The 14,511-nt window shown below is 43.1% G+C and overlaps 1 protein-coding gene across 1 annotated transcript in view; it reads right to left on the bottom strand.

Annotated features, from left to right (window-relative positions):
• LOC118001818 (mitogen-activated protein kinase kinase kinase 4) overlaps positions 1–14,511 on the bottom strand; it is a 74,454-nt gene that overhangs the window by 8,507 nt on the left and 51,436 nt on the right. Inside the window, exons 14-20 of the mRNA XM_034991955.1 lie at positions 13,995–14,073; positions 10,025–10,121; positions 9,073–9,216; positions 5,691–5,791; positions 4,963–5,043; positions 2,113–2,304; positions 994–1,064 (exon numbers count right to left, since the gene is read on the bottom strand). Of these exons, the coding sequence (XP_034847846.1) occupies positions 994–1,064; positions 2,113–2,304; positions 4,963–5,043; positions 5,691–5,791; positions 9,073–9,216; positions 10,025–10,121; positions 13,995–14,073 (765 nt within the window). The remainder of the gene's footprint in view (positions 1–993; positions 1,065–2,112; positions 2,305–4,962; positions 5,044–5,690; positions 5,792–9,072; positions 9,217–10,024; positions 10,122–13,994; positions 14,074–14,511) is intronic.

Below are 14,511 nucleotides of genomic sequence, written 5' to 3'. Positions count from 1 at the left end.
TGATGAATCACTGACCTCTGAAACTAATAATACATTATATGTTAACTAACTGAATTTAAGTTTCAAAAAGAAGTTTACGACTGGGGCACCTGGGTGGCTCAGTCAGTTAAGCGGCTGCATTCGGCTCAGGTCATGATCCCAGGGTCATGGGACAGAGGCCTGCATCGGGCTCCCTACTCAGTGGGGAGTCTGCTTCTCCCTTTCTCTCTCCTCACTCATGCTCTCCCTCTCAAATAAATAAATAAAACACAAGAGCAGGGGCAGAGGTGGGGAGGAGAGGCAGAGGTAAAGGGAGAAGCAGGCTCCCCGCTGAGCAGGGAGCCTTCGATCTCCGCACCCCGAGATCATGACCTGAGCTGAAAGCAGACACTTAACTGACTGAGCCACCCAGCCGTCCTAAATAAAATCTTTTTTTAAAAAAAAAGAAGTTCGTGACCCAGCGGGAACAAGGTGGTAGAGGCGGTGCAGGTGAGTGTCTTCCCACGCAGGAGCTGCGAGAGGGAGGGCCACGGCAGCTCCGGCCTCTTCCCCCATAGGCTCCTCTGCCCCTCGAGTCCCAAAGGATCTCCTCCTGAGCGATTACAGTGTTTGCTTCCCTGACGGGCCTCCTCAGGTTTTCCCTGCTCTCCCCCATCGTACCTCCAGCTATTGAAATGCTGCTCATTTCTGAAACTGACCACAAATGGTAACTTTTCCGCCAACAGTAAGACTGTTACCACCGCCCTCTCAGCCTTCAGCTAACTTTCTGGCCTCCCTCTGTATGGCACTTAGCACACCTGGGTGGAGGCAGAATTATCTGTGCACCGGGTTTGGGCGTCCTCACTGGAATCGGACACTCCGTCATCCCAGGGCATCTGCCTAGATGACTCAACATGGAGGCAGCCAAGCTAGCTCTAGGTGCTAAGAACAGCCTCGAAAACGAGCTTCTTCACCAAACCTCTATCACACAGAGGCTTCAAACCAAAAGGCCCCCCACAAGGCCAGACCACTCACCTCCTTCATAGCCATCAACTCGCCTGTGTCAACACTGATACAGGTGTAGACCTTCCCATACTGCCCCTCCCCTGTGAACAGAACAAACACACTGCTCTCAGTCACCAAAGCGAGGCCATTTTAAGTCACTCAGATGTATAATAATCTTCCCCAAGTCTGGTTCTATATTTATATAATCTACAATTATCTACCATTGCAAGACCCAAAATGTTTCTGAACATTCCCCAATGACTGAAGGCAATCTCTTGGCTGTGCCTTCCCTGTAAAAATCTAGAGTAGAAGTGACTTTGGCAAACCCGAGGAGGGGCATGAAGGGCACCCTTCTGAGCCCTTACGGCCCTCAGGGAGGTCAGGGCCGGGGGTCAGGAGTAAGCCCGGCCACCGGCTAACTACGCCTCATTGCTGCACGGCCCGGGCTGTGTGGGAGTGGATATTCAACCAACACATCTTTGGGGACATTAAGCGAAGGGGATATATGACTAAGCCTGATAACAAGAATTGATAAAATTTATAAAGCACTTGATTTTTTCAGTGTTTTCTGCCCTGATAGCTCTACGGAACGCTGAGGGTTTCCTGGGGGCTCACAGAGTCCTATTACTACAACTGTGTTGGCCTCTTCAGACCTAAACACTCCCTGGAGAGATGCATTTAAAAGACGGAAGGGTCTGAAACATGGTCAGGCTCCTTCTGTCACACGAGCCACCAGCAGTTATTTTACAAGAGGCGCTTCACCTGGAAATTAATTAATAGGCAATGTTTTAGGGAAGACTGTCTCTATCTGTACCCAGTCTCTCTTCAATAATGTGCTGGAAGGAATAAAGTCATAAGAACATCAACTGGAACTAATGGGTAAAGTTTATGTAGTTCGTCCACTGGCAACTTCTGAAGTTATCAAGCAAAATGATTCAATTTAATGAACCATTTTAAAAAATCTTTCTAAAATCTTCTCTTGTGCTGCTCTTAGAACACATTTTACAGACACATTATTTATACAAACTAAAAAACAGAACCCTCTGCAAAAGATATGCCATGTTATAAGAGAAAAGGACCAATTACATGATTTGGCCTAAAGACATGTAACTCTTGCCATTTCCAACAGAGGTTCCTCAATTTCCTTACCAATTTTGTTTCCTCTTTGCCACTTGAAGGTCACCTTCCTCAAGCCTACGTGCATAACGTTATCGTAAGATTTAGGGGTATCACACACTTGACCAATGATATTCTTTCTCCTCATTTCTCGATACCTCTTTTCTTCAAACAAGCGGACTGACTTCTGGATAGCTTCTATGGGTCCTTGTTTGGAAGCGCTGTCTGCAGGGAGAATCACAAAGTCAGTAGTCCCAGTCACCACAGCGAGTCAATGTCCAGCAAACAGTAATAGAAACAGAGCAATACACATGAGCACTCCAGCACAGCACGGCTTATCGTCCTCTAGTCAGATACCCAGCAGGTGCGTTCAAGTCCATTGCAATCCAACAGCTCCAGAGGACACCACCCACTGCACAGACACATACAAAATACGGGCCAGTAAGGCAGAGCCGATGACTTCCTCCCTGCAGACTGCTGCTCAGACAGACATTGCAGTGACTTCCCATTTGCCTCCAGTCTCTCTGGTCTCCGAGCCACTCTTGTTGGCCAGAACTGTCTTACTAACAGGTAAAACCTGATCATGTCCCTTTCCTACTTAAATTTATTTCATGGTTCTCAACCTGTTTACCAAAAATCCAAGCCCTTTCTATGGCATTCACGACCCTGCAGAATTTGGACCTGGTTTATCTTTCCCAGTTCACTTTTGTCAGTATTCTCCTTTTCTTCCCCTACCACAGGCCCCAGACGAACCAAACTGAACAGACTCATATAGAACACTCTAAGCCGTTTCTCACTTCAAGCTTATGTCACACTCTCCTGCCTGTCTAAAATGCTGTCTTCCCACCACCGTGCCTGGGGAGTAGATCTCACGCATCACAGCTCCGCTGAAAGACCACACCTTTTCTCGGGAGCCATCTCTGGAGAGAAGCGAATTAAGTTGTCCCTTCTCTGGAAAGAGTCCAGAGCAAAGGCTCTGGAACCAGAATGCCCGGGTAAAATCCTGGCTTCGCCATTTTCCAGGTGTTTGAAAATGGGCAAGTTACCTGACTTCTTCACATATCAAATTCCTAATCTGTGCAATGAGGGTAATAATACCTCACGGACAAGCACTACTGTGAGTATTTAGTGAAATCATATGCGTAAAGCGCTAAGCCCTGGTGCCCGGGACACGGCAACACTCAGTAAGATTTAGCTACTGTTACTACTGTTCCTTACCTTCTCCTCAGGCTCCACATCTCTAGTTTTTCCACTTATTTTACCATGACCTACAGTGAAAAATAACTTCTACACATACAGAGATCTAAACAACAGTTTCATAAAACGATATTACTCTTACCACATGTGATTCAGACTCCATCCTATTTTTTTTTTTTTAACGCGGACTGTACAACCCATCGATGGGTCACACCTGTCATGTGAAAAGCACTGCCTTAGATGTGTCCCCTTACATACTCCTCATTCTGTATCCTCACTATCTAAGAGCCTGATTTTTCTGGCCAACGAAGAGATCAAGGAGGACGAGGATGGCTGTGAGGTTAATTTGAGAAGAGAAATTCCCCAAGGTTTATAATGTTCTAATTATAGGTTCTTACTACAACCATTTCTTAAAAACATGAATCGCTGTTTTACCTCAATATATGACACATCAGGTCTCCTGGGCACAACAAGATTTCACAGCTATGAGCCCATGGACTCCACTGTCAAATATTTCTGGGAAAGGCTTTTTTTTTAAACAGTAAAAATTTCTCAAGATTTCTCCATCTTTGTTAATGCAAACTGTAACTGTCCTGAGAGTTCCCAAGTCCTCTTGACCACAAAGCATTTGTTTTGAAAATTATCACAGAGACCTGGCATGCGTGCGAAACTACTCGTGACGTGGGAGCCACTGGAGAGACTCTCTTCCCCGTCACCCAGGCTCCAGCCCATGGATCTTCCTGCCCTAAACCCGCCGCACACATCTCGCCTGCCCCAGGCCTGGCAGTCATTTCTCGACTTCATTCCTTTTTTGAAAATCCCACCTTAGTCTGGTATCTGACACTGCATGACTGTAATGATATGCTAACCCATCTCCCCATTTCTTCCCCACTCCGGGCTAGCAGCTTCCTCCACCCCAGGGTCTTCCTAGCTCCTTCTCCCCACTCCCCGAACACACCAGGTGCCCAAGAGGCTGCAGGGCTGCCTGCCATCTCTGGGAAAGGCCTTAATCACTTAGCTGTCACTGAAAGACTGGCCATGGTCTGACTTCCCCCAGTCCCTTCAAGTTCACCTCCATTTACTGCTACACAATCACTGCGCCTCCCTCCAAATGTGTTTTTATCCTGTACTTTTCCTCCAGGCTTGATGCAGACCAGTTTTTCCTTCAAGAGTCAGCTCAAGCCTCACCCTTCCATGACATCCCCCGACTATTCCCGGCTTTGGTGGACAACATACTTCCAAGGGGCGATTGTCAGGTAAGAGCACCGGACTTGGAGACAGAAGCAGTGTGCGCTGATCCCAGCTCTGTCAGTTATCACCTTGGCCCAACTATTTGGCTTCTCAAAAACATTATCATACAGCGTAAGACATGAATAGTTCTTCATTTCACAAAGATTATTATATTCCTACGCCCACCCAAGGTGACTTACATAATCAACCACCATGACTGCTTGAAGAATACAAAGATGAATAAAACATGTTCCAGATCCAAAGGAGCTTATAATTTATTGTAAGAAATAGGAAACGCATACAAACACAGTATACATAGGAAGTAATGTCACAGGTATAAAAGAGATCACAAAATATTAATGTAAATGGACTAATAATTCAAAAGCTAAAGCATATTTTAGCTGAAACGTCTCACTTTATGCTTAAACATCTTAAGTTCAACGTTCTCTCTCTTACCCTTCGTCTGGCTGATAAGTGTCCGAAGTTCCCAGCTTCTTCGAGCTGACCCACCTGAATCACCTTTTGGATATGCTGGTTCTGGAAGAAGTATGTTTTTCACACAAATTAAGATTTATGGAACAAATATGCTTACGTAATCGAAAGCAAGACTGAAATGGTGCGTGGCAATGATTAGTTACCATCAACCTGTCCTTTCTGGTCATTAATTTCTATTTGACGTGAGTGTGAGAAGCTATCTTGACAATCAATTCTAGAAAACTATACCAAACTAAGAAGTTGTCATGATTACATGTTACATGATTACATTATGTTACATGATTTTAACTATATAAACCTTCCATAAATAACAAGACATCAGACTACTGAGCGGAAATTAGATTCTCTGGGGACCCCCCTCAAGAGGCCTGGCATTATAATAAAGCCTCAGTGTATCATTAACAAACCTACTACAGGTTTGTATTTTTAAAGAAAATAAGAGTGCTTGGCAATTAAAGTATCAGGAATAATTTTCTTTGAAAAGCAACAAAAGTAGACCTAGAAAATGCAAGTACAGCTAAAAAGGCATCTATAGTAAAAAGCCAACATGTTGAATATCAAATGTTCTCCGGGAGCTGTCACCTCTTTCTCACTCTTCATTTCTTTCTGAGGCATAACCCATGGAAACTGGTAAACTGAGGCAGAGGATTCAGCCGGTTGAGACCAGAGTCTGCGCCTCACACACTCACCATCGCGCTCCTCTGTGGGGCTTGAGTGGCGGCTCAGGGACCGAAACTGTAACTCGGCGGCTATGGAAGCCAACCGGTCGTTCTCAGGGACGCTGGAACCCCTGTTTCAAGATTTTTTTAAAAAATTGAGCTGTCAATTCAATGGAACTCAAAATGAAAGATCTGGGAGATTCTTCTAGAGCGGTAATTCTCAACTAGGGGTAATTTTGCCCGCTGGGGAAACCTGGTATCAAGTGAGTACAGGATAATGCGACGGACAGCCCCCAAGATACAGAATTAGGCACCCAAAGTGAACAGCGCTGCTACTGGGAAACCCTTCTCTGGAGCTGGGAAGGACAGTCGGATTTTTATCCTCCGCTGCTGGCACATGAGAACCTGACTGCGTAACGCTCTGTTTTAAGTTAAAAACAACAAAAGTACAAACAAAACAGGATTTATTCAAGGGTTACTGACATGTGTGGAAAGCTCCACCATTTAAGCCCAGGAGGGATAAAAATTATTAGCCAAACAGAGCTAATATTTAAAATTCTGATCATACTATGTATTTATGTACTTAATTCTATTTAAAGTGTTAAAATTATTACATGATTCAAAAGATTTCAAATCTCTTACTAAGAAAATGCAAGGGCACACTTAATGATTTTTCAAGCAGTCGCCAAGCAAAGGGGCAGAAGAGCAGGAAGCTTAGCATGTAAAGAACAAAGTTAATTTGCTGCTTTTCCAGAATAAAGTTAAGTGTGTTTAGAAATCCAGAATGAATCCATAGAGTAAAACCCAGAATTAAATAAGGGAAGTCTTAAAATTATAATTCAAATAATCCAAGATAAGTATGGCCTAAGTTTATTAACAAGTTTCATGTGTATGAGCGATACCATGCTCCTTTCCATCAGATGCTGAATAGATTTAAGGCGACAGGGTTCTACTGAACAGATGTTCACAAATTATGAAGTATGCACTGCTTTTCTATTTCCCTAAACTCTCAAATCTAGCATAATTGTTAAGTCTGAAGAGAGGGGGACATCCTCTATCGCCATGGGGTTCATCAAAAAGTCTTGATGCCATTTCATGGAAAAATCACAGATACTGAAGTGAAGAGACCCGCGACTCCTAAAGCCACACCCAAGACTGTGTTGCCAAGCAGAGGTCACACGACCCCTCTATTTTCCTGATCCCCCAGAGATAAAATTAGCCAATTCCACATCCTCAGAGATTTTTGCTGGGCAAAAAATATACTTAAAAGAAATAGTGTGCTGGTGAATGTTTAACTACTAGCTGTGGAGTTCTACAATTTCAGTGGTGTAACAACCGGCTTGCAAAATCCCTGAAAAATTAACAATCAGGCTCACAAAGCAGTAAGAGCCCAGCCCCAACAAACAGAACACTGTAGAAAAGTTTTATAAACATGGTAAGATCACTAAAGCCCAGACTATTTCCTAAGTCAAACCAAATCAAATCAAAACATTCAAAGGCTGCTGTGGGGCACAGTAAGACTTCACTCACAGGGCTGACGGGTCTCTAGGACGGGAAGGGCCACACACCGTGAGGTGGGGGCCTTCCTGCTGATGCTGGAAGTCCTGGCCATCATTCAGCTTCCCCCCCGCAGCCCGTTCACAAGCGCCGGGCTATACCAGGACGTCGGCGGGGCACGTGCCTCCACCTCGGGGTCTGTTGCACAGGCCCACCACAAAGGGGCTGTTCAGGCCCAAAGTTAAACTGAACAGGAGCCGGGCTCAAACGCAGGAGTGCGGCAAACCACCATCGGCTAAGCGCATCTCCACCTGGCCTTGCTGTCCTCTGCCCACCATCACCTACACACCACCAGAGAGTCAAGAGATCGTGATTCCTTTGTAAAAAATGGCCTTCGAGATGGCACACTGTGATGGTGGTAAAATTTCTATGTGTCAAGAATCATCCAAAAGATGAAGAATACTTATGAAATGCTACTCACAATGGACTGAAAACAACCTGCACAAAGCCGAAGACTAAATGCACATGAAGGCTGACCACACGTACTTTACTTTTACACTAAAATACACTTAACGTACCACACCTCCAGCTCACAAATGCCTTAAGCCACAGTTCAGGAACCTCTACAAAAGTGGGGGGCGTTCCTCCATTTTCTAGTTTTGCAGGAATGGTGTGCAAATGTGGATGCAGCGGGTCATGGTGAAGTGCTCTCCGCCCCTGTGTCTGCACGTGAGGGCAAGTGGCTTCCCTTCACCCTGAGTTACACTTACAAAAAAGTAGTTTCAGTGCCTCCTTCAGGGACAGGAGGGCATATGTGGAAATATTTGCCATGAAATGCTCTCAACATAAAAATGAAGAAGGTAAATGGGAATCTGTTTAATAGTAAACTGTTAATTGTCTTGGTTGACAGCTTAAGCTGTAAAATACGTTGACTTTTCTTAGATTATAGATGTTTATCACTACAAATTACGAGCAGTTATTATTTTAATGAATGAGAAGGATGGAAATGTTTGTAGAAATTTTAGACTGTTACAAAGTCAGTCTAAAGACATTTTAGTGTTTCTTCAATTCTAAAGCTATACGTCATCTTTCTGCCAACAACATACTAGTATTTTTTCTTTGGAGCAAGATACAGGGCACTGAGTTCCTTCACAGTTTCATCTTTTTTGCTCAGATGACCCTCAACCCATAGAGTTTTATTTGACTCTATCCCCATCTTTATCGGAAGATGAGAAGAGTACCAGTGTACCCCCTCTGCCAGACGTAAGGGGAGAGTTAAGAGTGACCGAATGTCCTTTCTCCATTAAGTCTATGAGACCTTGACGAAATCCTCTGTCAAAACTAACAACTAGAATGGGAAGAAGCGCAACACACTCCTTACCTATACAGAAGACTCAAGCAAGAGGCTTTCTGGAGCTTGCCAAGTGTCTGAAAGCTCTCTCTAGTAATGATACGCTCTCCATATAAGATACAAGCCCCGTGAACACATTTTTCCAACTTTCATAAACTACTTCTAATCAATAATTCTATAAATTAGAAAACTTGTTAGAAAAGTGATCCTCCGAAAAAACAAATCCCCACCTAATGGTGTTAACTAGAGCCATCTCTGAGCTACGCTGGGACCGACCCCTCAAGAAAGGCACTACTTGCCAAAATTCTCACGTCCCCTTCGGTGGGGACCAGGCTCTTCGGTCTGATACTCTCTCCGAAGAGCTGTTATTGGCAGGGAGTCTGGTCATTGTGGTTAACATTAGCTCCGAGGAAATATTAATCAGGCAAATTATGTACTCGTGCTTCTGGGTGCTAGAGCCTTAGGGGGGGTGACACGTCCCCGGGCCACGTCCCAAAGCCGAGGCCGCTGCAGAAGTGCCCAGGAGGGGGCCAAGGAGGCATGCCACTGGTGGAGGGTGACTACCTGGTATCATGGGCACTGCTGACAGGTTTGGCTGGCACAGAGTCGCTGCCCGAGGGGCCGGGGCGACCGGCGGCGGCCGCAGCAGTGACAGAAGCAGCAGCAGGGCTGCCGTGGCTCCGCGCGTCCGAAGGCACGCTCCGAGTGCTGAGACGAGAAGAAAAGCTTCAGGAACACAGCTGAGAAAAGGGACTGGACTCTCCAGTGGTTTTCAATTAAGAATACAATAGGGTGAGGAAGTGAAAAATATTTAAAAATATAAAATGCAAATTTTTCTTTGAGATTCAGGTCTAGGCATAAAAAAGAAAAAAAAACTAATTATTCTGAAAAATAATTGTGGTCTTCTCCTAGCAAATACTGTCAAATAAAATTAACTTTTAAAAAGTGATTCTACAGGGGAGAGAAAATGCTCACTCCCTCAAGATGCAGAAATGCCACCACATTCAAGGGAAATACTTTGTGCTAGAGTTTCAGAACTCACTCTAGTTTTTAAGTTGCTTCAAGATTACAGACACACATGAAAGTCAAGACTGGAAAGATCATTCCAATTTTTCTTCACCTCTACACTGACGTGTAGGATTGTTTTTCAAATGTTTACTATGCTATGCACACTCAAATTTGTTTTTGTAAGGTCATTTTCAAAGAAAGAGAAAGAAAGAATTATTCCAAAGCCAGCAAGCATTTAGTAGCTTGAGGTTATAAATAAGCTGAGAAACTAAGTTATCTGGAAAGGTACAAGTCTGTTTTAAAGTTGCACGTTTTCTTCTCTTGCAACTAAGGCACACTGTGGTGTATCTTCGAGATAATGCAACTAAGTAAGAGCTTTTAAAACAGTGTGCACGAGAACACAGAAAAAACACTCAGTGATCAGAGCAAGCTCCAGCAGCCGTCGGAGCAGAAGCATGAAGCTCAGAGAAGAACCCAGACAGCAAACGGCTACATAAGCTCCAAATACCTGAATCCCTCTGGAGTCGGGATGATTAGATGTGGGTTAGGAGGGTCACTGTGGCATCGCGGCACCTTCACAGGACGGGGGCTGTTCCGATGAATAGCTGCCAGTGACAACGGTGATAAATGCAACTTGTTAAAGGAGTCAACAGAAAAAGCCAAAGCAGGTCCCCACACAGAAACGGGATGGGACCTGACTTTGCTGGTGGCCAAAATAAACCCATTATGTAAGTAAGAAAATTGTATCACATAGACCAACGTTGTTGAAAATGCACTTTTTAAAAATTATAAAAGGTATATTATACATTCAAACTTTGAGCCATCAAAAACATTTCTGAAATCCTGGAGAGAAAGTACACAATGGACAGGAAACAAACAATGTGACCCAGCTAGAGACGGAGATAACAAAGAGTTCTTGATGCTGGCTACATTTTTAGAAAGATTCTGGCCTGTGCTGACACTTCAACAGGTTCTGAGTCAGGGATGGTCACTGTCATTTTCCTGAGTATACGGAGTTTTATTTAATTCCTTTAAACCAAACGAGGAGGATCAGACACAGTTTAAGTGGGCTATTCGTCTTTTCAGAACATGTTTTCTTCTCTTCTTTGTTTAAATATTCTGGTAAAAACTAGATAAAATTTAAAATAAAAATTTAGGGGCGCCTGGTTGGCTCAGTTGGTTGAGCGACTGCCTTTGGCTCAGGTCATGATCCTGGAGTCCCGGGATCGAGTCCCGCATCGGGCTCCCTGTTTGGCAGGGAGTCTGCTTCTCCCTCTGACCCTCCTCCCTCTCATGCTCTCTGTCTCTCATTCTCTGTCTCTCAAATAAATAAATAAAATCTTTAAAAAATAAATAAATAAATAAATAAATAAATAAAATAAAAATTTAAAGGGCCCTTGCCTAGTGATTATAGAAACGCTGATAATTCTCCTTTCCCCAAACCAGACACCACTGGGGTACCACACGTGTAACATTTTGTCTATTTCGCCCTGACTGACACATGTCCTCTTACTTTTCACTTGGTTTTAACCCTCCTTAGTTTTTTAAATGTTGTCTTTTCTCTTCAGGTGAATAATTTCATGCCATATGTTTTATTTCATCTACATACGCTTTATCCTAAATGGAATAAAGAACCTTCTTCACGGTTCTGATTTGTCTGTTGTCAATAACATTACACAAGAAACACCAAAATCCCCAAAATGGAGAGATCTGAAGGGAAAACTTGCAAAGCAAAAATCAAGCAATTACTAAGAAAAAATTCAGGCAATTTGTGTCTCTGGCTCATTATCTCAACCATTACGATAGTAAATGAAAGAACTCCAACAGTAACAAAGGTAAAAAGAGGAAAAAAAAAAGGCAATAAAAATGCTTCGGGAAGGAAGGTGATGTCTTTAATTCAGCAAACATACTGGGAACTTTGGAGGCAAGTATCACTACAAAATTTCATCTTCAAAGTATAAAAGAAAGATGCTGCTAAAACACACGCATAGGAGTTCCACATTCTTCATATATGAGAGAGAACATTTAAGAGTATATATAAGTAAGGGGCGCCTGGGTGGCTCAGTTGGTTGGGCGACTGCTTTCGGCTCAGGTCATGATCCTGGGGTCCCTGGATCGAGTCCCACATCGGGCTCCCTGCTCAGCAGAGTCTGCTTCTCCCTCTGACCCTAACCCCTCTCATGTGCTCTCTCATTCTCTCTCTCTCAAATAAATAAATAAAATCATAAAAAAAAAGTTACAACTTTCTAAGGCATAAAAATTTTAAAAAAGAGTATATGTAAGTAACTGCTGCAAAACTGTGATTATTTCATTGAAAAGAAAATCCAAACGGTCAATAAACATAAAATAGACGCTCTAATTTCACTAGTGATATTTACTATAGAGATGCTTCTCAGGGCAAAAACTAACAAAACATGGGGCGCCTGGGTGGCTCAGTCGGTGAAGCATCTGCCTTCGGCTCAGGTCATGATCCCAGGGTCCTGGGATCAAGCCCCGCGTCGTGCTCCCTGCTCAGCAGAGCCTGCTTTTCCCTCTGCCTACTTGTGACTCTCTCTGTCAAATAAATAAAATTAAAAAACCAATGTCCACAAGGAAAGGGTGCAAAGAACTGTAATACACCCACTAACGGACACAATGCAGCCACTAAGGAGAACGACTTGGATCTCTACCGTTGACAGGGAGGAATTTCTACAGCTGTCGGGCCAGAAGAGCAAGAGATGAGTATCCAACGTGGCCCAACCTTTACGCCGTAGAACAAGCAGCCTGTCTGTGCTTGTGTGGTACCAGGAGCATAAAGGAGGCAGAATGCATCTGTACAATTACGTGAGCGTGCAGAACCGAGGGAAGGCTATCCACCAGGCTGCTGTCGGTGGTTCCGAGTGCGGAGCAGCGGGGAGGAAGACAGGCAGCAGGAACGACAGCTGGTGTGCTCTCCCTTTCCCTAACTGCCCTTGTAAGGACAGAGCACAAAGCCAGATGCAGACTGCTGCCGTGCACAGAGCACTACAGCTTACAAAATGTAAATGCAGAGCCCTCATGAGCATCGATGTTGTGCACGTGCAGAGGAGGCTCAGTGATGTTACCCGGGCAGCCCCGGGTCACCGGGCTGTCTGGCAATCTGACTCTCAGCCAGTGCTACTTCCACCAAGCCACGTGGCCCCGAAGACAAAGAGCACCTCCCGCCTACAGACAGCACTGCTAACCAACCACCCACCGGCAGCTGGGGGAGAGGCACACGGATAATTAGGGACCCCACGGCAGCAGTGATTACCCATCAACCGTGGGAGTACAACTGTTTTCTTTCTTTCCTCTGTAGCGTTTTTCTACCTTGACATTTTTTCTACATGTATATTTGCTACATTTCTTTACATACTCTATGTTATAATTTTGCTACCATGAAAATGATTCCATATGTAGTTATTTTAAAGAAGTGATTTTTACTGAATTATTGATCATGTATTCTTAGTGAAATATTTTAGGAGATCAGAAAATCCAAGTTTTTAGGATAATATGATTAATCAAAAGTTCCATAAGAATATAGAATGCTATAAAATTGTAACATTATATACAATGTTCAAAGAGTTTTGCAAATGATAACTTCCATTTCATAACAGCCTTGGGAGAAAAAAAGGTATAAAATGAGTAACTGAGTGAATTTTAAAGACAGAGAAACCAAGCATTAAGACCTGGTCTACTAAATTTTCTGTGGCTAGCAAGCACCCTTTAAGATACAGTTCCTGCTAAATAAGTTTACCATTTATGAATTATTTTATTTTGTGTAATTTAAACTGCTTCAAAATTTCTAAGTTTTCATTTTTGGATGTTTATTAAATATAAATACAGTTTTGCTTTTATTTACTATCTCAAGAATGGGGGAAGGCACAGTCTTTTTCTGATATATTTTGTTTTAAAGTTTCAAGTTTAAACTGTCATTGAAAACTATAATGAAAGTATATCATAGCATAACTTGCGTTTTTTGGGGTTTTTTTTGTTTCTTTAAGTAAAATCAATTAAGAATTTACTCCGTTAGTGGTGAGATTCTTAGCTGTGGAGAAGAAAACAAACTCATTCTCCTTGGAAAGGTGAGGAAGGGGGCAGAACAATTATACTCACTCACCTCTAGCAGGAAAGGCCCTTGCTCCCTAACAGACAGCTATCTCTACAAGTCTTTCCTTCCCAGAAGAAGAGATTTTAAGAGAAGAACAGATTTATTGTTGGTATGCAAAATATACATTAATTAATTAAAATGTGTAGTTAACACTGTTGGCAGGCAGTGCATATCCTGTGCTGGCATTTTAATCTTCCTGTTGGATTTAGGACTGTGGAGTTCCCCATACACACACCTCATTCCTATCACTGCCGTCTTCTTCAATATTGTTAAAGAACTTCTCTACCCAGCATGAAGGGCCGCAACCGTAAGATGACGCACTTGCCCAAACCAGGAGGTGCTAGGGGAAATGTTCTAACTGCCGTCTTACCAAGGTACAAACCTGTAACAGGACTGTGTGGCTTTCCTATCACATGGCCAATGCACTCATTCATCAAGGCTTGAAGACTCTAGGCAAATGGGAAAGGACAAGAAAAGAATGTACATTCTCTCAATGATATAAGTAGCACAAATCAAGCTTTCAGTGTATTTAAAAGAAATATGCTATGCTATCCTTAGTAAATACTTTCAAAGTTCATTTAAAAGACAATAGATACAAACAAATTAAACACAAACTGCACATATTTTAAAATAATAAGAATATATGCCATTCAATTTTTATAAATAAAAGCAAATTAGCATTCAACTCCCCATAAGGCAATGATGTGCACAAGCAAGGAACTTCTCCTATAATCATCTCTACTATTTGGAGGCTAACATGATTGAATTCACATGTTGAACATCATCTTTTTGAGCTGATGGAATGTACTGGAATAACAGTGGTAATATTTAACATTTGGCATGCTCTCAAATGACGCATGCTGAAGTGAAACAGCTAATCCTTGTTC

Source organism: Mirounga leonina, unplaced genomic scaffold (genome assembly GCF_011800145.1).
Source record: "Mirounga leonina isolate KUSES-001 unplaced genomic scaffold, KU_Mleo_1.0 Mir_54, whole genome shotgun sequence".
In the NCBI taxonomy this organism is placed as follows: Eukaryota; Metazoa; Chordata; class Mammalia; order Carnivora; family Phocidae; genus Mirounga; species Mirounga leonina.
The sequence above is the reverse complement of the archived record's forward strand: the minus strand, read 5'-3'. Positions and strand labels throughout refer to the sequence as shown.